Source organism: Hemibagrus wyckioides, linkage group LG16 (genome assembly GCF_019097595.1).
Source record: "Hemibagrus wyckioides isolate EC202008001 linkage group LG16, SWU_Hwy_1.0, whole genome shotgun sequence".
NCBI classification, from domain to species: domain Eukaryota; kingdom Metazoa; phylum Chordata; class Actinopteri; order Siluriformes; family Bagridae; genus Hemibagrus; species Hemibagrus wyckioides.
Genome location: NC_080725.1, coordinates 11,677,781 through 11,703,235, shown reverse-complemented (window position 1 = coordinate 11,703,235; position 25,455 = coordinate 11,677,781). Strand labels below are relative to the sequence as shown.

General features: G+C 39.0%; 2 protein-coding genes and 1 long non-coding RNA gene across 5 annotated transcripts in view; 2 read left to right on the top strand and 1 right to left on the bottom strand.

The window, feature by feature from the left end:
- Window positions 1–527: 527 nt before the first annotated feature.
- Window positions 528–11,037, top strand: opn4xa (opsin 4xa). The gene is made up of 9 exons (XM_058411309.1): window positions 528–667; window positions 1,212–1,345; window positions 2,243–2,446; window positions 2,811–2,982; window positions 4,800–4,961; window positions 6,085–6,192; window positions 6,299–6,473; window positions 8,427–8,573; window positions 8,693–11,037. Exons 1-9 carry the CDS (start codon window positions 540–542, stop codon window positions 8,843–8,845), a joined length of 1,383 nt encoding a protein of 460 aa, XP_058267292.1. The 5' UTR covers window positions 528–539; the 3' UTR covers window positions 8,846–11,037.
- Window positions 11,038–11,593: 556 nt separating this feature from the next.
- On the bottom strand, window positions 11,594–15,069 carry LOC131366665 (uncharacterized). Its single transcript, XR_009206850.1, has 3 exons — window positions 14,560–15,069; window positions 13,136–13,232; window positions 11,594–13,022 (listed from the first exon to the last, which is right to left on the bottom strand). It is a non-coding gene; the product is annotated as an uncharacterized LOC131366665 (long non-coding RNA).
- A 112-nt stretch (window positions 15,070–15,181) lies between these two features.
- Window positions 15,182–25,455, top strand: part of pdlim5b (PDZ and LIM domain 5b) — a 56,317-nt gene continuing 46,043 nt past the window's right edge. For 2 of the 3 annotated variants that reach the window (XM_058411308.1, XM_058411307.1), the window contains exons 1-2: window positions 15,184–15,313; window positions 20,436–20,599. In XM_058411308.1, the coding sequence (XP_058267291.1) occupies window positions 20,501–20,599 (99 nt within the window). In that variant the 5' untranslated portion in view covers window positions 15,184–15,313; window positions 20,436–20,500. Of the gene's footprint in view, window positions 15,314–20,435; window positions 20,600–25,455 lie in introns of all 3 variants that reach the window. The other variant, XM_058411306.1, reaches the window with a different exon arrangement.

Sequence of the window (25,455 nt, the reverse complement as noted above, 5' to 3'; positions counted from 1 at the left end):
CTTTGATGAGTGAATGCAGATGTTGTTGATGTTCCAACCTGTTCCACCAACCCCTAATTTTGCTAACAGCAAAAACGTGATGGCTTCTACTTGTTGCAAGATGTTGTGGCTGCTCTCTCCTACAATAAAAGAAAGCCTTTAAGTGTTATTGATTGATCCCAGTTCTTCAAGGGGGGACTCACAATGTAATGGGATGAAGTGAAAGAACGAATGAACGAATGATTTGCTATTTATTCACGTACATATATATATACTTGCATCCTGTCATTTACCCAATTAAAAAGTGAAAGATCTCACAGATTTGTATAATTGTTTGGGTTGTATTGATTCCACGTCATCAGTTAACATCATATGTAACATCTAGTGTTTATTTGTAGCCTTATATAACTGGAGAAAGAGAGAGGGTGAGAGACAGAGAGAGAGAGAGGGTGGGGAATCATTCAGAGAGAGGGAGAGTGCAGGTTTAGCTAGATAGGGAGCATGAAGCAGTGTGATAGATTGTCTTCCATCTGTATCTGTTGTTACAGCAGAATTTAGACATGGATCGTGGTTTCTACAGAAAGGTGGATGTTCCAGATCACGCACACTACATCGTGGCCTTCTTCGTGGCAATCATCGGAGCTGTGGGTGTCATCGGGAACGCACTGGTTATGTATGCATTCTTCTGGTAGGTCATCTTATCTTACACTGTTCTGAATGACCAAAGCAGTGGATTTTTTAAATTAGCATAGAATACAGAATATACAATTTTGCTTTCCATAATATTGTACAGGGATCATGGTAAGCCATTACAAATAAAATATTTTACCTGGAAGGGTGCATGTGGTGCACTTCTACAGTAACTTTTAAGTTTGACAGGCACATTATACATTGATGCATGCATATCAGTATACAAGCTTTTAAGAGATGTGATAGTAACACATGGGTGGAGCTTAAAGTGTAAAATGCACCTCAACTGTTGTTGAGTTTTGATCTATTTATTATATATAGTTATCATGGTCCAGTCAGTTACTAAGTCAAGGCAAACCGTGAGAAAGCCGGATTATTTACTGCTCCATGTAACTATAATGAACATTCCTACCATTGTACTGCTTCTATCCTAATGCAGTTAAGGATTTAACAGATGTCAAGAGCCTGTGCATAATACTATTTTTTAGCAGTCAGTTAATTATCATCACCTATATACTGTATATTTCCATGTTTCCTTCCAGTAACAAGAAACTACGTTCTCCACCCAACTACTTCATTGTCAACCTTGCTGTGAGCGATTTCCTCATGGCCATCACTCAGTCACCCATCTTTTTTGTCAGTAGTTTGTATAAGGAGTGGGTGTTTGGAAAAACAGGTACTGTAGCTCTCTTGTTTTTTTAGATAGATAGATAGATAGATAGATAGATAGATAGATAGATAGATAGATAGATAGATAGATAGATAGATAGATAGATAGATAGATAGATAGATAGATAGATAGATACTTTATTTATTCCAAAGGGAAATTCACAGTTTCCAGCAGTATCCACAAACACAGGTAATAGATAAAATAGGAAGGAATATAACAAAAATACTAAAATACCCAAATTAGGGTACAAAAATATAACAAAAAATATATCAAATAACAAATTATAAAATATAACAAAAAATATATCAAACAACAAAATATAAAATATTACAAAATATAGCAGAAAAATACTAAAATACCCAAATTAGGGTACAAAAATATAACAAAAAAAATATATCAAATAAAATATAACAAAAAATATATCAAATAACAAAATATAAAATATTACAAAATATAGCAGAATATAGCAATATAACAAAATATAGCAGAAAAATACTAAATACAGAGATTTAGGAATAAATATGGAGAATGAGATGAAGAACAAGATAAGTAATGTGCAAAAGTGTTTAAGGTTACAGACCTAGTCGATGTCCAAAAACTGTTATGTGCAAAAACTGCGTGTTTATGAGTATGTTTTTTTTTTTTTTTAAATATGTGAATCCATTGAACACCACATGCTTCAAACATCCTTTTCCACAAGTCATCTGTTAAAGGTCATGAAACATGTATATAACATTTACTCAACATAGTTACATATTAACAATGCAATATATTTTAAAAACATTTTTGAACCTATAGAAATCGTATTTTTGAACATTTAAACATTTTAATGAACATACCAATCTCCCAGAAAGAATTTCTCTTAAGCTGTCAGAAGTGATTCTGCATTGCTTTGCTGTTTAGGGTGTAAGATCTATGCCTTCTGTGGTGCTTTGTTTGGCATCACTTCCATGATTAACCTGGTGGCCATCTCCATTGACCGCTACGTAGTAATCACCAAGCCACTACAGGCAATCAGGTGGACCTCTAAACGGCGGACACTTATCAGCATCCTTCTAGTGTGGGTTTACTCACTAGCCTGGAGTTCAGCACCTTTACTTGGATGGAGTAAGTGTTAACAGCTATTTTGTACTCAGTTTTGCTTCATATTTGTGGTTCATGTTTCATTGGCCATCTTTGTTAGATCTTAAACCAATACAAGAAGCATGCACCTCAAATACAAATACATTACAAAAAAGTATGGTGTTAGACCACCTCAAGCCTCTTCACTTAAATGTGGCATTAATTCTAAAAGTCTATGGATTTCTATTTGTCTTCCAAGCAATATTCCTTCATTTGATCTTTTACTCATGGTGGTGGTGTAAGTTGTCTTAACACAATGCTCCAAAATCTCAAATTAGTTTGAGATCGAGTGACTATGAAGGCCCTAGCATATGATTTGTGTTTGCCATTTGTGTTTTCTTATTGACAGGCTCCTATATCCCAGAAGGCCTCATGACATCTTGCACCTGGGACTATGTCACAGCAACTCCAGCTAACAAAAGCTACACACTCATGCTGTGCTGCTTGGTCTTTTTTGTCCCCTTGGGCATCATATCTTACTGCTATGTCTTCATGTTTCTAGCTATTCGTAACACGAGCAGGTAAAGCTATAGAAAGCACCTACATCATTTTTTTTTCTCATTAGGGCTCTTAAACTGGTTGACATTCAAAAACAAAACATTATTTAAAGCAGACATATGTTTTACTTGAAAACCCATATTCTACGATTGGATGTTACTATAGAGGTGTTACTATAGAAACAATGACGTATTAGAATGAGTGCATTATTGTAGACCAAATATCTTTACCTTCTTAAATAATTCAAGCGTTGTGGAATAACCATATTAAGTTGACATATTTACTTATTTATGTTATATTACATAGAAATTTGTTGTTGTGAGTAGTGATTTAGGGTCACAGTGGATTCATGGCCCATTCCAGTAACACTGGCATAATAATTTCTACTCTGATAAAATACAGAGTTCTTGGTATCAGATGCATAGTTCTGGACCCTATTGCATATATATATATATATATATATATATATATATATATATATATATACACTATATTGCCAAAAGTATTCGCTCACCCATCCAAATAATCAGAATCAGGTGTTCCAATCACTTCCATGGCCACAGGTGTATAAAATCAAGCACCTAGGCATGCAGACTGTTTTTACAAACATTTGTGAAAGAATGGGTCGCTCTCAGGAGCTCAGTGAATTCCAGCGTGGAACTGTGATAGGATGCCACCTGTGCAACAAATCCAGTCGTGAAATTTCCTCGCTCCTAAATATTCCACAGTCAACTGTCAGCTGTATTATAAGAACATGGAAGTGTTTGGGAACGACAGCAACTCAGCCACGAAGTGGTAGGCCACGTAAACTGACGGAGCGGGGTCAGCGGATGCTGAGGTGCATAGTACGAAGAGGTCGCCAACTTTCTGCAGAGTCAATCGCTACAGAACTCCAAACTTCATGTGGCCTTCAGATTAGCTCAAGAACAGTGCGCAGAGAGCTTCATGGAATGGGTTTCCATGGCCGAGCAGCTGCATCCAAGCCATACATCACCAAGTGCAATGCAAAGCGTCGGATGCAGTGGTGTAAAGCACGCCGCCACTGGACTCTAGAGCAGTGGAGACGCGTTCTCTGGAGTGACGAATCACGCTTCTCCATCTGGCAATCTGATGGACGAGTCTGGGTTTGGCGGTTGCCAGGAGAACGGTACTTGTCTGACTGCATTGTGCCAAGTGTGAAGTTTGGTGGAGGGGGATTATGGTGTGGGGTTGTTTTTCAGGAGCTGGGCTTGGCCCCTTAGTTCCAGTGAAAGGAACTCTGAATGCTTCAGCATACCAAGACATTTTGGACAATTCCATGCTCCCAACTTTGTGGGAACAGTTTGGAGCTGGCCCCTTCCTCTTCCAACATGACTGTGCACCAGTGACCAAAGCAAGGTCCATAAAGACATGGATGACAGAGTCTGGTGTGGAGGAACTTGATTGGCCTGCACAGAGTCCTGACCTCAACCCGATAGAACACCTTTGGGATGAATGAGAGCGGAGACTGAGAGCCAGGCCTTCTCGTCCAACATCAGTGTGTGACCTCACAAATGTGCTTCTGGAAGAATGGTCAAAAATTCCCATAAACACACTCCTAAACCTTGTGGACAGCCTTCCTAGAAGAGTTGAAGCTGTTATAGCTGCAAAGGGTGGACCGACGTCATATTGAACCCTATGGATTAGGAATGGGATGTCACTTAAGTTCATATGCGAGTCAAGGCAGGTGAGCGAATACTTTTGGCAATATAGTGTATATATATATATATATAAAACTGCACATGGGAGAATCTAGTTTTTAGGATTTACAATTTATGATGGGTTACAGTAACAATGAAAAAGCTTCATTTCATGTTTTCAGAGATCTAGAGAGCATGGGCACACAGATGAGGAACACCACACTGGGTCAACAGCAGTCTATAACCAGAGAGTGGAAACTGGCGAAGGTTGCCTTTGTGGTCATTGTCGTGTATGTGCTGTCCTGGTCACCCTACGCCTTCGTTACTCTCATCGCCTGGGCAGGGTAGCTACAGATATTTTTTTGCTGATATTCAATACACAGAGCTCCCTATCGTTCTTTGAAGTGTGTTGTGTTGTACAATTGATAAACTGGTTTATTTCATTCCTTTTTTCCAAACATTTGAGCTTTTCTTCCACGGAGCCCAGAACTGGTAAACACCAGGTTCATACACAGAAGTGTCGAAATGATGTGATGTGAGTTGACACGTAACAGTGACCGGAGGCACAGTCAGACAGACCAAGTCTGACCGGCTTACATCAGTTTATCATTGAGCTACAAATTGAGCAGTAAATACTGCAAATAATTTATAAGAAACAGAAATGTGTTTAACTACAACATAAATGCATGGTATTCAAAGAAGGATCCAATCCAATATTCCAACCTTCAGGGACTAAAACAAGCCTGTCATATTAAGCAGTGGAGGATAGTGGTGGCAAACAGCAAAGTCTGCTGGTTTAAACCTCTTATAGGAGTGCAGTTTACTAGAGTAGAGAGATAAGAAAGGTCATTTCTCACGTGCAGACCAGAACAGATTTGAGTTGTACCTTACCACCTACCAGTGTACCACTGCGCTCCTTATACTCCTTATCCTACAAGTCAGTCTATCTTTTTCTAATGGAGTTAGAATTATTTCTATGGTTGAGTCAAGACCTTTAGCTCTCAATTGCTGTATTATAAACTAAATAAAAGCATCACCCAATTGAGCAAAGAAATGAAGTGAAATGATTATCTACATCTCGTCCAAGGCTGACCAGTTCACTTCATTTCTTTGCTCAATTGGGTGATGCTTTTATTTAGTTTATAATACAGCAATTGAGAGCTAAAGGTCTTGATTCAACCATAGAAGCTTAACAGTGCAGCGATTTGGACTCTGTTTATATTCTGTTTAATAGGTCAATGCTTTAACAACTAATCCACCATTTCAGTGATAGAAATAAATTAGTTATTTTCTGTTGTCCGGTAGATCTTTCTGTAGCAGAAAACTTGGCGCAGGAGACATTAGCTTTGGAATATGTGGCTCGTCCACCATACATGTGAATGAGTTGTTAATGTAGAAATATCATAGCATTATAGAACATTATAGAATTAAACAGATAAAAATATAATTGACATTTCTACATTTCAGTTATAGCAGCATCCTGACACCGTATTCCAAGGCAGTGCCTGCAGTCATCGCCAAAGCTTCTGCCATTTATAATCCTTTCATCTACGCCATAATCCACTCCAAATACAGGTTCCCATCCACTTCTTCACATCTCAGCTTGACCAGTTGAACAATACAAACTGCATTCTTGGTCTTCTTTCTCTCAATCCTGTTCTTTAATACTTGAATGTTACAGGGACACTCTGGCTGAGAAGGTGCCATGTCTGCACTTCTTGAACAAGACTCCCCGTAAGCAGTGTGTCCCCAGGTCAAACAGTGATTTTTCATTAAGGAATTCAGTGCTCAGCATGCAGTCATCAACTTCAAGGACAAAGTTCCTCTCAGTGTCTTCAGTGTTCACTGGACACACAGTGAGTTTCATAATGATTTAATAATTTTTTTGGTCCTTCATCCTCATTGGCTGATGTATTTTGGATAGATTCAAGGTTGTCTGCTTCCACAATTAAGAATTGTAATTACTTATTGACAGTGCTGGGCAGTAACATTGTGACAAGTAGCAAATCAATTAGTTAATCCAGTTGCAAGGTAATAGAAAAACGGATAATCAATCGAGTAGCTTGTATAAAGTTAACCTATTTTATCAGCTAGGGGCCTTCAGTCTTATTTACAAAGGGCCAGTGTGGCTGCAGGCTTTCATTAGAGCCTAACTGGAAGAAAATTTCCTAATTGATGGGAGACTAAACTGATCTGATTAAACAGGTGAAATGGATACGATTTTTGGTTAACATGGATAACAGGTTTTTGGATAAGATTGAGTAGTGTAGTGTAATGTAGTGAAACATATCCTAATCTAGTGAAACATATCCTGGGATGAGGCAGGAATACATCCTGAATGTGACACCAATCCATTGTAGTGCACCATGCACACACATATTCAGACGTTCATTCATACCTACAAATAATTTATGTTAGTGGAATTTTTAGGAGGTTAGAGGAAACTGGAGAACTCAGAAACTCACAGACAGTAACCAGAGCTCAGGTTTGAACTGGGGGCCCTGGAGCTGTGAGGTGGCAATGAACCTGCTGTTCTACAATGCTTTTGGAAACTGGAAAATGTAAAATAAACTCAGCTTTTTATAAATACATTCTTTTCATATTTCCTGGTGGGGATCATAGAGGCAGACTATAGTCATTCCTAGATATCCCCAAACCAAGTGTCAGATGTAATCTCTTCAGTGGGTCCTCCTGGGTCTGGAGTCTCTGTCTCATGGAAAGTGTCAGATAATAACCCAACCCCAGGAAGCGGTTGTAAGGTGCCCATACCACCTCAGCTGGCTCCCCTAGAGTGGCTCTAGTCTAAAACTCTCTGAGATTGTTAAGGTGCTCACAGACAGTAAGGCCAGCAACCTAGCAGAGGAGCTTCCACAAACTGAAATTCTGCCCTTGCCATCACAGACTGGAAGATCAAATGTAACACTTTACATTACATTTACATTACATTTACATTACATTTACATTACGCTGCATCCGCAAAGCAAACAGCATTGTAAATGACCCCACACACCCCTCACACACACTCTTCACCCTCCTGCCATCTGGAAAGAGGTACCGGAGCATTCTGTGTAACAGTTTATTTCCTCAAGGCATCAGGCTCCTAAACACCCAGGACTGAACTGTACCAAACTCTCTCTCTCTCTCTCTCTCTCTCTCTCTCACACACACACACACACACACACACACTCTCTCTCTCTCTCTCACCTGTGCACAATACATGTTGTCAGGTCTCAAAGTTGTACATCATCATTTTATTTCATTTCATTTGCATTTCACTGCACATGTTCTTTTTCGGCACCAAGTGTCCTGTGTTTTTGTGTTGTCTTTTTTGTACTTATTGTTTTTGCACTGTCTTGTCGTTGCTTTGTTTGCACCTAGCTGCACACTTTGCACTTTATGTAGCTAGGACAAACTTCTGTCCTAGCTCTGTGTTGTTTTTTGTGTTTGAACTTTATGTTGTATGTTTCTGTAGCACCAGATCCTGGAGAAACGTTGTTTCATTTCACTATGTACTGCGTCAGCTATATGTGGTTGAAATGACAATAAAATCTTCTTGAATCTTGAACATTTGTTTGTGAACTGTAAGAACATGTTGTCCAGGTTAGCTAGAGGGCAGCTAGATCCTTATCACTGAATCCAACTCTCTCACTTTTTGTATCATTGGTACTGTGTGAGTTTGAGTAGACAGAATAGGATTTATTTGCAGATTTTATAAATAGATTGTGCTTTTAGGGCCAAATTCTTTTTCAATTTCTATTCAATATACCATCGACAGATAGTTTCTGTTTGTAACACATTTTGTTCTGCAGGTTTGTAATGATGTAATGTTGGATCCATTGACCCAGCAGGCTCCATTGCTCAGAAATTTGCAGTCATCTAACCAGCTCATGGAAAAGGAGCAGAGGCATCAACTTGAGCAGGAAATCAACTTCAAGAACCACCTGGTTCAAGAGAAGGTAATGTACTGGTTCCAGTTAGTCTACCAGAATGGGTCCATTCTATCCAGTTTTGATTTGGTTAAAGATCTCTGGATACCAGCAACAGATAGAATAATCAATTTATTTATCCAACACAGCCAGCTGTCTTGGATGGAGTCTCACTGTGCATCTGTGACCAAGGTCTGGTGTCTGATTCAGCAAACATGGCCACCATACCCCTTCTTATGACGAGGCCAGGAGAGGATCACAAGAAAGATAATGAACAGGAGGAACAGATTGCGTCCTCTTAACAACACAAGAGCTGTTGAAGACCTTCAGGATAAAACCTAAAAACAAAGACATTTATGAGAACACTGTTATACCAGATATCATCAGCAGACAGTCAGTTGTCAGGCCACTCAGGGAAAGACCTGTCTGAGAATACAAGCTAGAGGACGGTGAAGAAAACTGCCCAGATCGGAGAGACCAACCTGCTGCTGGAAGAGCGGAAACCACCATGTGTTCAATTACTCTAATACACTCATGCACAATTTCTGTGGATACCATATCTGTATCATACATTCATGTACACTAATATCCTTTTGCTGTCAGTATTGCTACATCCCTAGTTATATCCAGTGTGCTTGGTAACATTTTGCCTCATCTCACACCACACCTACACTACATGGCTTTGAATTCTGTTAAATAGCAATACAATGATGGAAATGTCAATCAGTTTGAACTATGGCTAATCTTTTTACACTGCTTTTATTCAGCAAAAACAAAGACATACTATATATAGTATGGCAATATTCTTATTATATAGTATTGGCAATATATGTATCCTCTTTTAGAGGGACTGAGAAGTTCATATATAACATAGCTTTTTTTTTTTTTAGCATTATCTTTTTATGTCTTGTCTTTTGTTTTTTATACTAAGATCATTTCTTTCATTTATTATTTTATTGCTCCTAATCCATAGTAATCTGAAGATGGATCACAACGTATCAAAGCACAAAATCCAAAATATTCAGGGAGAAGAACAATTAACTAAAACAATTAAATTGATTTTATTCCTACTTTGTTTTGTTTTTGTCGGGTTGTATATGACGGGTTGTATATATAAAAACAATTTGGTTATAACACAATGCAAAGAAACAAGCCACCATTTTTTTTTTAGTTTTGAAGCAAGTGCATTTTATAAATATAGTAAAAGAAGCTTGATGAAGAAAGACTTTTTCCTATTTCTAACAAAAACCAAAAACTTCTATTTCTCTATGAGCTAAGAAAGGCCTGTTACCCAATCAAATGGCAGCCCTACAATGTCCATGCAGCTATAGTGTGACAATTATCTGTTATTTTATATTTAAAGCCATAGTTACAAAGGAGCTGATAAAATGTTGGAATACAGTATGTCACGTGTATATCATATATACAGTGTATATCAGATCAGTTTCTGAATACTCTCAAGCTAGAATATCTCAGTCGAACATCAAACAACTGATATACATATAAAACTCAGATAACTGGGACTGAGATGACCGGCCAAATTCTGGCACCTTTGTCTCTGGCAGTCTCCCTCGTTCTCTTCTGGGAGCAAGAAAGAGACACTGAAAGACAAGAAATAAGTTCAGGGGTGTAACAATACGGCGTTTTTACACTAAACACACTTTTCTTGACACTCTTATGATGACACCTGTATGATGTTTGTAATATATGTGACTGTGTGTAAATTGATCACAGAGTGCCGTTTATACAGTATGCAATACTGCAATTTTGTGTGTGTGTGTGTGTGTGTGTGTGTTCTGATAAACCAGCATGCAATATTTTTCAGAGACTGTTTTGTGACATGTTCAAATTGCTTTTTCACCATTTGTACTCCTGCAGATTTTAGTTTAAAGGTCCAGTCAGTTTATACAGAAGTATTTTATAATACATTCCAAAATGTGAATACAATATTTCTGTTTTTTGTATGCACCAAGAATCACTCAAGCAACCATACAATGATTGCTCTCACTTCACATTACATTATGAACATGAGCATTAATATAATGTACCTTAATCTTGAGGTTCATGTTATCTAATGTGTTACATAATGTCATTTCCATTATTTATTGAGTTTCTCCTGATTCTTTTGCTTTCTGGTTCGATTGATCAGGGAGCACTGTATAAGCTAGGTTAGACAATATGTTACCCATATCAGTGTATGCTGGACTGTAGGACTTTCTTGCTTTCATGCTTTATAGGTGAACAGGTGTGAAATACTGCTACTTTAGAAATGAAGGCATAATAAACTATAAGAGTTTGTGGACACCTGACCACCACATCCATATGTGCTTGTTGAGCATCCCAGGTATAACCAATAAAATAGAAAATGTTTTTTATGTATAACATCATTTACTGGAGAACATCCAGGATTTTCATAAAGATATTGTAGATGTTACACAGTAGAACTCCTGTGGGTGCTTGTGATTAGCGTTTCGGAGAATCATCACAGCTTCATCCAATTCTCAACACGACTGTATCCCACAGGGCTGTTATTGATCGTGTCACTCCTCTTACCTCTGGCTTTTTCTCTTCTGATTTGCTCTTTCCTAGTCTAGTTTCCAAACACATATGGATTTCTGTTTGAATGCACGGCTCTGCAAAGGGTAAATACTGATCTTGCTTGAAGAATATAACAGTGTGCTTTATTAGGTGGCTACAAACTGAAGTGTCTGTGGAGGTTGATGTGAAGCTGTTCCAAGTGGCACAAAAACAACAATGCACATTGATTGCTCAGTCACGCAACATGGCCTTATGGGATATCATGAGAATTCGGAAAATTTCTCGTTACTGACACAAAGAGAAACACAATGGACGTAATCTCACATTTGGTTTTTATATAAAGCTTTAATTCACATTAATAAATTAATACATTTTTGAAAACCTATTATATTTGCCTTTTTAAAATCCTCATAAGGCTATGTTATTTTTTTAAATTACAAAAAAAAAAAAAAATCAAGGCATTTTATAACAACCAATGAAATATTAGATAAAAATATCAAAATATACACAAAATACAGTATTTATATGGCATAAGATAACGAACTCTATATGTTATGGAAGAAAACAAAAATAAAAATGAAAGCAACTTGGTTAAATTTGGTTAAAAGAACATAAGCTGATTGTAATCAAGTGTTTATATATGCAGGATGTTCAAGCAGGTTCATTTCTGGTGTTCCAAATAATAAGCTGTGACAGCATAAATAAATATATATATATATATATATATATATATATATTCTACAAAAACAATAATATGATGTATGATAATGTTATTTATAGTTATAGTTTACACTTACTTACTCTTACTCTATTACACTTATAGTTTGTAATATACATTTGTTCATAAAACCTTTTATGACCTTTTATAAATAAGAAGTTCTCAGTGTGTTTTGTAACATACTTCACAGTCAGAGAGTGAGTGGTAAATTATTGTTTAGCTATTAATAATTTACTATCTATATATTTTTTTTAAAAACCAAAGAAGGTATTTGGCTTCGTCAGTGTTTCATTTGACCAACAGGCGGCGCCACTTGGCTGCATAATAACAGCTTCCTCGCAGCTCTAGAGAAATGAACCGGAACATTGAGTCCAAAAAAGGAAAAATATTTGCAGTAATTTCAAAATATAAAACATGTGCTGATAGTTCTCATATGTTTCAGTTTTTGTGGTGGAAAAAAACCCCCATTGTTGCCATCGGCTGAGGCTGGCATGCCGGTCTGCTCACTGTTTAACACTGAAGGGAAAAGATTTACTTCACCATGTAGGGAGTGACCAGCACTGATTTTCATTTGAGGTCAAGTTAAAACATTCGGCAAGTTTGTTAATGTTTTGGAATTGTGTGGGTTTCTGCACGAATGGCTCCTGCACTGGGATCTGATCTTCATCTCTTCTTAAATTTTTTTTAATGAACAAATAAAATTGTGTGTGCTGCTTCTCCTTATTACTTATTCTAATTTTTTTTTTTTTTCCAGAGAAACAACCTACATGTTTGGATTGTTGGACATTTTTGGAAGGAGTCTCCAGTGTTAGGGCTTTATAGGCATGGTAAAGGTAAAGCCATAACGTGATACTTCATGCCATGAAAAAGTCTTCAGGAAGGAGGGCTTTGTGGTTTCTTGGTGAAATGACAAGCTGCATCTGTCTGTCTTGTTCATGAAAAAAAACAACAACTATAAGATAAGTGATTTGATTTGTTGACATTCAACAACAACAAAAAAAGTAAATGCAGACAAAGTACAATGTGCAGTTCTTTAATTAAATGATGTGATATAATAAAACTTTGGCATGTGAGGTTATAGAAAAAAACTTCAGGGTGTTAAGTGACTCCTCTTTGTGTCAGGTTGTATCACACAACCCCAGCAGGTTTTATTTCCCACTTCACCTGTTGCATGTAGAAAACCATTTCTCCCCCACAGAGCTGTACCATCCAACTTCCTAAATCTGAGATCACAGAAACACCATCATCTCTCTCTCTCTCTCTCTCTCTCTGTGCGTGTGTTTTTTTAGGCGTGTTTTCATTCGCTGAGCTGTTATGTGTTGAGGTGATTGATTACCTGTTTTTCTCATCGCGACCAGGGCTATTTTAAATCATGCTTTGTGGTTTAGGACACATCCAACATCCATCTGTTACATCAAAGCACGGACAAATATCTGCAGAGAAAATTTACTGTTATTAACTCGATTAAGAATTATCTACAATATAAATATAAATGATATAAAGGATGGGAGATCGATTATACGGCATGGAAAATAGAAAGGTTCGTAATAAGCTATGATTACTGCGTCGTCCAGTCTGTAGGACTTTCTCAACATGACCTTGACCCCAACTTAAGAACATTTTTATTCCTCTGTTCTAAAAGTCAGGTTCTGTAGATCTGGTTAAAATAATTTAACATTTACAAATTATGTATGTGAGCAAAAAAAATGATCAGGGTGTGTAGGATAAGCAATAAAGTGCAGGATAGGCAATAATCAGGAAGTATAGTGCATAGTATAGTGTTAATTATTCCAGATATGATTCCAGACTATTATTAATGATTAAGTGCTAATTTCATTTTAGTTTCTTCCATAACTGAAAATGTAAAATCTATGTCCATTTAATATAAAGACAGAGCTGAAATGCTGAGCTGGGATTTTTATAGCTTTTCTATTTGAGATATTTAAGGTATTGGGGTCACTTCTAACATCTTCAAGCTTCCTCATCCGCAGCACTTCTTAAAAAAAAAAAATTCTCACACTCCAGTCAAGTCAAATATATCACGCCTACAACTGACTTAATTGCATTCTTTGAACGTGACTTAATTCTTGCGTAGGAGTAGGCTATGCATCTTTTGTTTGCCTGTTTAGTCATTCCTGTGAAAAGCACTTCATATATTAAAAGCAGAATGTATCGCCACTGGCCATGGATCAGTGTACGCTTCAGCTTCATGGTTATTTGTGCTCATCTACAAAAAAAAAAAAAGGATCTTTTCTCAGAATTGATGATAATATTAGGTTTTGTAAAAGGAGAACTAAACCACCAAGACATGCATCTCTTTCATGCAAACCATGAAGGCTATTAATTCATATACCACAGCATTGGTTAGCTGCTAGACGTGTTGATTAATTTGCCATAATAACCGCTCTGAAAATAGCCGCGATCAAATCACAGGTTTATATTAATGCGCTGGTCTTTCTATAGCAACAACTCATTCACAGGGACTTGTATGGCAGATCTACGTAACCTAAGAATACTAATATAGTACATCAACTTAAAAAGTGTTGTTATTTAACAAAGAAAATATACAGGCTTGTTTGTTTATCATTTATAGGAGGAATCTCCAGTGTCAGAAAGTTTTCTACATCTGGAAAGTCTTAATAACAATTATAGAGAACTTTTTTTATTTTATTTGCTTTTTTCTCTTATTGACTTCATGAGAGAGAAAACAGATCGTCTGTTATAAAGTACACTGTGAAAAAGTTCATTGAATTGACTCACATGATTGAATTGAGTTAACACAATTTGTTCCCATACATCCCAGTACTCTTACTGGTGCTGAGGATCGAACTCACTGGTGTTTTGTGACATCCACGTCACCATTGCACTATTCTGTCACACAGGACATACTCAGGAAGAGAAAAATAGGAAGTTACTTCATAGACATTGCACAAAAGTTAATGTAGCTATAAATGGTTTAAAAAGCATTCAGTGCCATTCAACATAGTAATGGGTGACCGTGAGAATAAAACACTTCAGGGCATGCTGTTTTACGGAAACAATCCACTTTCTGTTATCCTTCTTGAATCAGGATGCATCATATCACCCTGTCCTTGATTATTTTCCAATCCCTAGCATCACTGATTTATACAGTCACAAAGTGAGAGTTTTCCAAATCATTCAGTTTTAACAAATAATAACAAAAGAAAAATCTCTTGCATATTAATACTCTTCCATGTCTTTAAATCTAAACCCAGGTTTAATTGACAGCCTTAAAAAAAACTGCACTATTGTGTTTATTATCAACGCTTTACCGTTAGCTCCACGTGATCGCCCCAGGGTCTCAGAGTAACTTCTCAGCGACGTAGAGACAGGGGGGACCGCCCACACGCATGTGCCAGCCAATCAGAGTCGAGAAAGAAGAGGCGGAAGTCCAAATTGTCTCCTGGGTTCCGAAGCTTCTCTGAAGCATCGACGGTTTCAGTTACACGCGAGCGCGCGAGCGGCGGCGGCGGCTTCCTTCTGCTGGTTACAGGTAGGACTGAGAGAAGCGATATTACCGTTTCCGCTAAACATTCAGGAAGAGTTTAGGACGACTGGTTTTAAATATTAGCTGAATTTCAGCCAGTTATTCCAAATAACATAACTAGTCCATATGTGAACATTTACAGGAGACAAATTGGCCAAGAACAAACTTGTTTTGTTTTTAGTTCTTCAGCTGCAGGCTTGACAGATGTTTCCGAAAAACAACGAAAAACCACCGTCCTGTGTTTGTAAACAATTTTTTTTTTAAAGCCCTGCACATTTTACAACACGCATATATCACACTTTTATACAAACCGGGGATAAATTATTACACGTTTTTAATTGTTTTGTTTGTTTTTGAGGAAGCTCATGTGGCAGCCATCAGGGAAGTGAGGTGAGGTAACTGTCCTGCCTCTGATATAACGCTTCATAAACCTGCAGTATCAACAAGAAACTCGGAAAAGACTACAGATTTAGACTACAGTTTAGAAAACAGTGCAGTTCATGCAATCTGAAGCCTTTATAACCCTCTGTCGTGTTTCATGTCTGACAGCAGACCATTCAGAAATAACAGAATAAGCAAAGTGCTTTCCAGTCAGGTTTACAGTGCTACCTTGTGTGTATTTTAGTGGGGACACCCCCCCCAACACACACATTATACTTGTGTACACACTGGTATACTTATTTCATAATCTTTAAGTGTCTTTAAATGGAAAATTAAATTTCCCTGAATTTGTTTAAACAGCTTAATTCTCTATTTACAGAGTCGTTTTAACGGTTCATTAATACACGACCACACTGTGACTGCATTTAGACCAGTTAAATGACTTAATCTGTCAATTTCTTTTAGCCAGCTGTGCTCGACTGTGGTGTGTGTGTGTGTGTGTGTGTGTGTGGCAAACGACAGGATATTCTCAGGGTATTTGCACACAGTGTAAACCAGGTGTTGTTCCAACTCGCTCTGTTAAATGTCCCATACCTATTAAGCCTTAAAAAGAGGGCTAGCATGAGGTAGGAAGGTGGGACTGCAGATGGGTTTTAGCTGAGGAGTCTGAGATGAGCTCCATGTAAACCAACGAACCCGATTATCCAGGAATTAGAACACAGGGTATTTGTGGTCACGGGGTGATCCTGGGGAGACCTAGAGAGCAAAATTCCTCCCACTGTCCCTCCGAGTGGTCTCCCTATAAATCATAGTGGCACTGACCGATCACAGGCTTGTGTATGTGTAAGAGGGCAGACCGTGCTTTCCTATGAGTGAGTCACGGTGCTTTGTGGTGCTTTAGGTTGAAAAGATGCTGGCTTTAAATTTCTCATTGCAAGGACATGATAGTCTTTTGTCTTCTCTCATTGGTAGCTGTCATGTTATAGAGGAGAGCTGACTTAATTGAATGAAAAAGAAAAAACAAAACAGGAGCACAGTCTACGATTCTACAATTATTACAGTTATTTTTCATTGCTGGTTAATATACCAAACAATTTCTCTATTTCTGAAACTTTTGCCCTACAAGGAAACATAACCTCAAAGAAAAGGGACAACAGGGATGTACTCGAGTACTAAAACAGATGTAGACACAGGTAGTGGCAGGAAGTAGAAAAAAAGGGATGTGGCAAAAGGAAAAGAAAATGCCTTTTTAAAGGCATTTTTGCTTTTAAACCTGCTACAAATCTCCTGTGTGTGTATGTGTTTTTTTTTAAAGGCTGAAAGCATTGCAAATGCACAAATACATAGCAAGTCAAGGAAGATGGTGATGATATTTTTGCTTGGAAAAATCCCCTATCAGTCAGCATATTGTTGCATTGCTTGGGTTATAAATGAGTCCTTGTGTGTGTTAATGTGTGTAGCCTGAAACAGGCCAGGTAAATATTTAACAGTGACCTGCTGGGCTGAAAGTTTTCTTAATTTTATGCACTAACCAGGGATGTCCATTGTGTTGTGCAACAACAAACAACATTCAGATACAGGATATGACACCAGTGTGAACCTGGAATTAAGAACAGCAGCATTCCTACTGAAACAACTCTATCATATAAAAATAGTTTAAAATCTGAAGATGAAATTAATCACATACAGCTCTTCAACGAAACGCTGCCTTACTGAATCCGGATCAGTCGAACCTGCTATTTTTGGCAGATTTTATTCTTGGCTAGGTTTGTACATCAGCACATCGGGGGTTAGTTATTATTGCCATTACTGCACCAGCTCCAATCCCCCCTCAAAGAAATGTGGTCATTGTTGGTAAGCTCAGATCCAGTAAAGCCCCGGCTTTCTGCGGCGAGCCTTTTGGCAGCACGTTGACTCTTTACCCCAGAAATGCCGACTGCATTAGAACTGTAAGTGCGCCTTCCCGCTTTCACACAGCTGTAGCTTAGTTATGGCCATGGTGACAGATACATAAAACCATCTATTTCAGGCCACGCCAGTCCCCCCCCCTTCTGATTGATCATAGGGGACGCTGTAGGGAAGAAGACGACTTTTGTTTTGGCAGCATAAACTTGTTCGTGACCTGTGCCTGGGAAGTCAGTATAGGAGTTATTTGCGAATGGGTTAGGGTTAAATCGTAATTAAGTTATTATTTTTAGAATCGTGTGTCTCTCTCTCTCTCTCTCTCTCTCTCTCTCTCTCTCTCTCTCTCCTGTCAATCACAGAGACAGTCATGGCTTTCTGTCAGCTCATGTATGCTGAAGATTCTTTGAGAGTGTTACGTTGCATGAATCAGTGTAAATAGCAGTCTGAAAATATGCAGTTGGCTGTCTTCACGTGTCTCAGAGGAAGCACGTTAGCGCTTGCCCTCTCTGGTTGGTAGATAGTTAATAGCTAGCAATTAGGGTTTAGCAAAGAATATATTAGGGAAAAAAAATAGAAGTAAAAAACTCTGTCTACAATACATAGCTAAGAGTCTAATCTTTGCTCTGTCAAATTTATTTTACAGTTTAATGGATAACTTAATGCAAAAAAAAAAAAAACATTTGCAAATCCACCCTTTCAGCAATTTATTCATTCCACAGATAATGTCCTGGATCATGTTTCAGCATATGTTCTATTGTGGAGCTAAAGTAAGCCACTTAGTCTTTCTGTCCTTTAATTACACATGGATTCTTGTGCTAGAATGTTCCCAGAGGCGCAGTGGAGCTCGCTGCTTATCGTGTCTCTGCATCTCGGGCCGAATAGCCATCAGAGCAGGAGAGTTCCTAATCTAGATGAGATCAACCCAAGACAAGGCAGGTTAGATCATTAGTCAGGTGCGGAAAGCCGACGCCGGTAATCTGCACACACCAGAAAAGCATTTATTCAATTTTGGCTCAGCTTATTTCTCAGAGCAATGGCTCTGTGTCTGCCCTTACAGGAAGAGGAATGATGAAATAAACTGCAGCGGGAAACTTTTTTTTTTCTTTCAAAAGAAACTACAAAATGAGCACCTGATGAGCTGAATAGTCCATGACCAAAGACATTAAAGCAACTTCTTCCCATTTCTACACTGATGGTGTAAAATATGTGGAAATGAATTGCTAAATATCTGGTGATGCATCTTTCTGAGGAATGCGTGGCCTCGGTTTTGAACACAGATGCTGGAGAGCCGTCCATTTAAATCCCTTCACTAGATTTAGCAGACCTCTGACCCTTATCAGAGCCACAGCCCTAACACATGTCAATGCTGACTTTTGTTCTCATTAAAGCCACAATAAAGCCTGAGGCATGTTCGACAGAGGAACATCTGGTACACCAAGAAACACAGCTGCTCAAAAACAGCAGTGTGTAATTAGCCATATTTTCATATTCTGATAATTGTGTAACATTTTATAGGGTTAACACGCACTACGTAGTCTTTCTTCTTAATAGTAACTCTACTTCGGGCTGTTGCAAAACACTGACAGTGGAGACTCCTTCCAGAAAACAAACTGAAATGATTTTTGCATGTTTTTAATCTGTTTGGTAGCAACACCTGCCATCCGAGTCCTTGTGTTTGTTGTATTTCGAACTGTCCATGATAAACAACATTGTGTGTTGATGATGAATAATTTTCAGCACCATTATGTTTCTTTCTCTATGCAACTTGTAAAGAATGAAACTGCCTCCAGGTCATGTCTGTTCTTTCAGGAATAGACACTTTAAAATATCGTCATGACCCTTAGCGCTTATTCGGGAAACAGGCTCCCTGGGTTGGCAGCGTTTTGCAGTTGTAACCTTGAGATAAAGTCACTCAGCATGAACTCCTCTCCAAGGCTTGAACTACCCAAATCCCATTGAACAGGAAATTTGTAGTTCTATAATCATCAGTATTACGCTGAGGAAACATTCTTCGTCAAGCTTCCTTCGTCGAGCTTCTCTAATCCTCCCCTCTGGTATGTTTATGTTTGGTCAAGGATTCGCCTTCACAACAGCACCTCTGAGCTGCTACCACGCCGGAAATACTAGCCCGGTTGCACCCGAGGAAGCATAAACAGTTCTTACCCCACTGTTTTAGCCAGCTTCGTACATCCATTGTAGGTATTTTGTTAGAAGTTCGATTTTCTGTATACCCCTGGAAACTGCTTGGTCAGAAGCTGTTGAGGTATCATGGACTAAGGCTAATAAGAAACAGATTCAGTTTAATCGTGAATAGGTAAAGGTTTCTGTAAGGGTCAGGGTTTATTTAACATGGAAGGAGTCTCCAGTGTCCAGTGCTTTTTAAAAGTAAGTCAGTAAATGTTCAGACATGGGGAAAGTCCTTGAGATGGCGAGAAACCACAAAGTTTTTTTTTTGTATGGAAAATGTCAATAGAAATGAATAAAGAAAGGCTGGTAAGGAAATTATTGTTTCTACTACTTAAGGAAAAATGTTTCACAGATAAAAAGTAGGTTGTTTATTAATAAATTGAAACTTTTATTATTGCTGTAGTATAAGAGGAGTAAAATGTGGATAAAATAGGATATGCTGCTAGTGGAAAATAATCCACATTACACAACTTTTGTTCACATTGGAATTTCTAGTTTTTCAGTCTGAGTGGAATGAAGAGTGTTGGGATTTTTAAGTGACAAGCTTGCTTCAATACATAAAACCACATTTGGGCACTTTGTTATTGCTTTTTGGACAAATGACCTCTGCTTGACTGACAAAAACCTAATCTTTTTTTCTCCTATTGCCTCACAGGTTTTAAGTTTGGAAGTGCTTGATCCCTCACACACAGACACACACACCCTGACAACTAGACCACCATGAGCAGCAATTACAGCGTGTCCCTGATCGGACCCTCGCCCTGGGGCTTCAGACTGCAGGGGGGCAAAGACTTTAGCATGCCTCTTACCATCTCCAGGGTGAGTATCTGACAGTGCATTTCTTTTAAATTTTAATTCACAATGGAGGCTTTTGAGACGTGGATGAACCTCAGTTGTAATTTCACTAATTCATTTGATGTTTCAATGTTGCCACTTAAATAAGCAATGCTTATTATAAGAACATGATGCTCACACACAAAAGCTACACACATAACCAGCTCCATGATGCTCAGAATGCAAGAATAGCAAACACAATCCCAAAGATTATGCAGCTCCCATCACACTCTTCACTTTTCCCATTTATCTCCCCCCTCACCCATGTTCCATTTTTATCATCCAGATCCATCCTGGAAGAACAGCTCCAAGCCTATTCTCAGAAAATTGGTATATTTGTCATTTCAGGGACTTCCTAGGTGCTACATGGAAGCACTATAAAAAGCCTCATGCTGATTTTAGAGTTCTCACAAAGCCAGTTTTTTGGCAGCAGGGGATTTCTGGCAGGAAGGCCTGTTTGTGTTTGTGTGTTCTGTTTCTTTGGACATTGTCAAGCCGGTGTTTATTCTCGAATAAAATAAGGCACGTCAAAGTCAAAGTGAAAATGAACATGTTTGAAGGTTTCTTTAACTCAACATGGCTTTATTTTGGCTTGTAAACTGTTTCCAGAAACTCTCACCTTCAGAGCGAGGTTCAAGCTCGCAGCATCTGGCTCATTGTTATTCCTGTGATTGACTGTTGCACCTAATGTCCGCAAACAGTGGAGGAAACTTCCTTTTTCTTGGAAGTGGCTTCCTCAATTAGGAGCCCTAAATCTGTCTTAGTCTTGGCTTCAGCTTTGGTATCTGAGATGAATCTGTCTACAGAGGCAGCACTGGAACTCTTTAAGGTCAGCCTTGTTCTGTTTGCTGATGTGGAAACCCTGTATACAGTGAGGAGCCTGGGTGCTCCAATAAATCCAAGCACATCTCTGGCAGCCGGTGCTAGTTGGTCCGAGGAGAGCACGGAGCTACTGGCACGCTTGCTCTCAGTGCAGAATGGACGATGAATGGCTAGAGTTTGAGTGTGTCTGTTTGTACAGTGTGGGAGGATAGATTTGAGCCTCAGTTAGACATGGCTGATACAGGTCTTGCCTAAAGGTGTAGATCTGCATTTCTTCAACATAATAGCCTGCAATGTGAGGTGACAGGTCTTACATAAACATCTGTCTGTGGAAGTACGATGTGTGTGTGTGGTGGGGAAAGCGGCAAGAGAAAGATTTTGGAAATTTACATGCATGTTTGCTAAAGCATACCTGCTCCAATATCTACACAGTTGTTGGGATTCATTGATGGAATCTTGCACATGGATAGCCCACCCAGACGGAGATGTTCCTCATGCTCCTGAGCACTCCCTGTTTTCAGGGTGGTCAGGACAGCAGTGGAAGCATACCAACTGGCTTCTGGAACCCTTTTATGGAAAACCAGTGTGGATGCATATTGTGTTGAGAATTAAACCTATTTTAATGTGGTGCGTTATAGAAATAAGCATTACTCTTTGCTATCTCCTGAAAGTATTTAGTATAGTTAAGGCTCTGAAGATTTTCAGGTGACTTCTGATTTCACCTTTTTACAGATGGACTGGTTAATGTTAACATGTGACTGGCCATCCTGTGGCTGTATAACGTGTCTTTGTACGCCATAAAACCCACCCTCTAAGTGCACAAGGACACACAGAGCCATGAAAGCAGGATTGTGACGCACAAGAGGCGAGTTGTATGGAAGATAATGGCTCTTCCTGTCAGAGGAAGTTATTTATACTCTCCAGACAGGCACAAATGGGGCAAGATGGAAAGACGCTGGCGTTAAACTCAAGAGTGGATCACTGAGAAGAATTAAAATAAAATTGTCTTTCATTTCTTCTCCTGAAATGCCTTATATGGCCTGGTGGTGCACAGTTGGCCTTAAAGCTTGGAGGAAATGTGTAAAATAAAATTTCTGCCTTTTTCTCTGCTCCATTATACAGCACCCGCTGTGTTAAATTGTGTCAGCGTTTGAAGTGCCTGTGTTCCCAGGATGATGGCTGTGTGGAGCCGCACCCTGAATGTGTTAAGGCCTGAAGCACATGCTTGAGTTTCACACTCATAAAACAGCTTAAAAACGTGCCAAACCCAGAACCACCTTTCAGTCTCTGCTTTGTGGGTGTATGCAACATTTAGTGTATCACTGTGACATTTAGCATCTTTGTCCAATTCGTATTTCACACGTTGTGAATTGATCTCAGGCCCAAGAAAAATAATTCTGTGAGTATAAAGATCGTTTTTGCAACCATAAGGATTTGAAGAAGGTTTTGCAAATGGAAACAGGAGCTGCTGATAAATTAAAACTTGAATTAACTTCTGTCTGTGGCTTTGGCTTGGTGCGGTCCTAAGGGCAGTGTAAGTTACAGAAAATGAGACAGAGATATAATGTGTTTGATTCATTACCTGGTTCAACTGCTGTGACAGGATTAGGACAGCAAAGCGAAATTCTCAAGCAATTGCAAAGCGATACGACTCGATTCCTGCCATCTTGTCGTAATATGACTCGCACCCTGCGGTAATCCTCAAAGACTCCTTAAATAATGGAGGTTGTAAAATCAGTAAGCTGTGCTATGATTTTTTTCAGGTGCATTTCTCTGGGTGCGGTGTTCACTTCCTGCCATTGCCTGTGAAGTCTATACCCAAGTAAACAACACTGCATTGAGTCTTTCTGTGATCAGCTGAGTCATTGTGTGGTCAGTTGACTCATTCTATGTTGCCACAGTCTTCAGAAAAATAGTCACTACCTTCCTTCTGCTTCATAATCTGCGGACTAAGTATTTTCTCAACACACAGCATGACATAACACTGCTGAGTGAGTACATGTGTCGTTTTCCCAGCATATAACACTACAGGGTCCAGTAGGAGGAGTTCTCCGTGGGTATTTGGTAGTGACTAGTGATAGACATGAATAAATTCCAACAACCAAAAAAAACTGATTCATTCAGTAAAAACAGCCAGCTCTCATGTAACAGTAAAATGTGTGAAGGGCCGCCTTGTGTTTCCTTCTCAGGGTAGAGTTTCTTAGATCTTAGAGTACCACTGCTTCGCATGTTTTGGTTAACGAGCCTGAACTATGTTGTATAGCCAAAAGTAGGTGGACCTTAAAACACACGTGAGTTTTTTCCAAGCAAATTTTGAACCGCACAATTGCCTAAGATGTCTTTGTATGCTGCAGCATTAAGATTTGTACATGTGTACCAGCATTACAGTGCCCCTGTACACAAAATGAGCTCCATTAAGACATGGTTAAGATGGTTTGGAAGAAGTCATGACCTCAATCCCACCGAACCCCTTCAGGATGACCACCTTTGGCATCATGCCTGACATCTTTGCCTGACTTCTAGTCCTCCTATGGACTAAGGACAAATCCACTTGGCCATGGTCTAAAATCTAATGAAAAGCCCAGGTGCTCAGGTGTCCACATACTTTTGGCCAGATAGTATAGATCGAACTGGGTGAGTAAATGGAGTTTCACATACATGAGACACACATAAAGCCATTCATCCCGAGTTGTGGGTAAATGAATTGTAATGCTCAATAAGCAAAACAGAATGTTGGCTTTTTCAAGCCAACATAATAAGGGTAACTCAGTGAGTAGCTTGGTGGGAATTCCGGTTAATTTGCTAAGCCACATCCCGTTGAAAAGCATAAACTCTGTGTATTCTTCCACACTACTCTCACTGCTGCTTATCCCATCCCGAGCGGGAGCCGTGCAGTCCGAGGTGCACCGAGACAGCTGCCTCTGTTGCTCTTGGAGCTGCAGCAAAACACTGTTGCGTCCACGAGCTCAGGCACCACAGAGCTCTCTTTGTTTCCCAGTTCTCCAAGCCAGGCCTGGATCCCGAAAGCGCTGTTTAGTTTATAAAGTAACTGATGGAGGCAGGTTGCTGGACGTCCCTGATGGAGAGGCCACAGTTGACGTGTCCTGACTAGGGAGAGGACGAGAGCCGAGACTCAGACTTCCTGACAGCTTTATGAGGAAAAAAGACCAGAAAAAAGCCAGGTGCTATGACTAGAACGGAAGTCTGGAAATGATGTTTCAGTTCACAGTATGGGGAAGATTGGCAGATGGATGAGGAAGGATGGATGAGGAAAGAATTTCATCTTTGGAATTATTATACCTCCTTATGTAGACTTTCATTGTTATGGCTTTTTTTTTTCAGATACTTACGACTGATTTATTTATCGATGTGTTCTAAAGCTGACTCTGGCGTCGGGTTTGTTCCAGTATTAAGAGCTTGGACACCAAGCGCGAACAAGATAAACAGCCCTTAACCCTGACGAGAATAGATCCTTATGCAAACGTGCACATGCTTCAGTGGTCATTGCCTCTGCATAAACATTTCCATATTCATTTAACTTCCATTAAGATCTATTAGAAACGATTTGAAAAGCTCTTCCGCCGACAGCAGTGTTCTATTTTAAAACACTCTTTGTCAGCTGAGGAATGTTCAAATGCACTATTCTTGTGAGCATGGTGTATTTCAAGGCTCGGAGCATGACGTTGCTTTTGTACAGCTACAGGATGTCCACTGACCTTTCCCTGAAGAGTCTGTTGGAGTTTAATCTCCTGCGAGTGACTATTTATTTATTTATTTTTTTTGTAGAGCAATGTAGAATCTGACTCCAGATCTTGTACATAAATGTGAATTCCTTCTGGTGAAGCAGGATGATTAGAATAGATTACAACAATACAGCCCAAATCACAGCAAAGCCATTTAGGAGGCTAATTATTCGTATTTGCCGATATGGTCTGGGATTATGATTCATTTTGTTTTGTTTTGTAATTTGGAAATTAAAATTGCATTATGTTGCAAGTTCAATCCCCTGGTTTTCTCAT

What these genes read in the sequence shown, in the direction of transcription:
- opn4xa (XM_058411309.1), top strand. Translation starts at nt 540, where the DNA reads ATGGATCGTGGTTTCTACAGAAAGGTGGATGTTCCAGATCACGCACAC. An exon ending in GTGGGTGTTTGGAAAAACAG is followed by an intron (nt 1,346 to 2,242) that starts GTACTGTAGCTC and finishes TTTGCTGTTTAG; the next exon opens with GGTGTAAGATCTATGCCTTC. An exon ending in CAGTGTTCACTGGACACACA is followed by an intron (nt 6,474 to 8,426) that starts GTGAGTTTCATA and finishes TTTGTTCTGCAG; the next exon opens with GTTTGTAATGATGTAATGTT.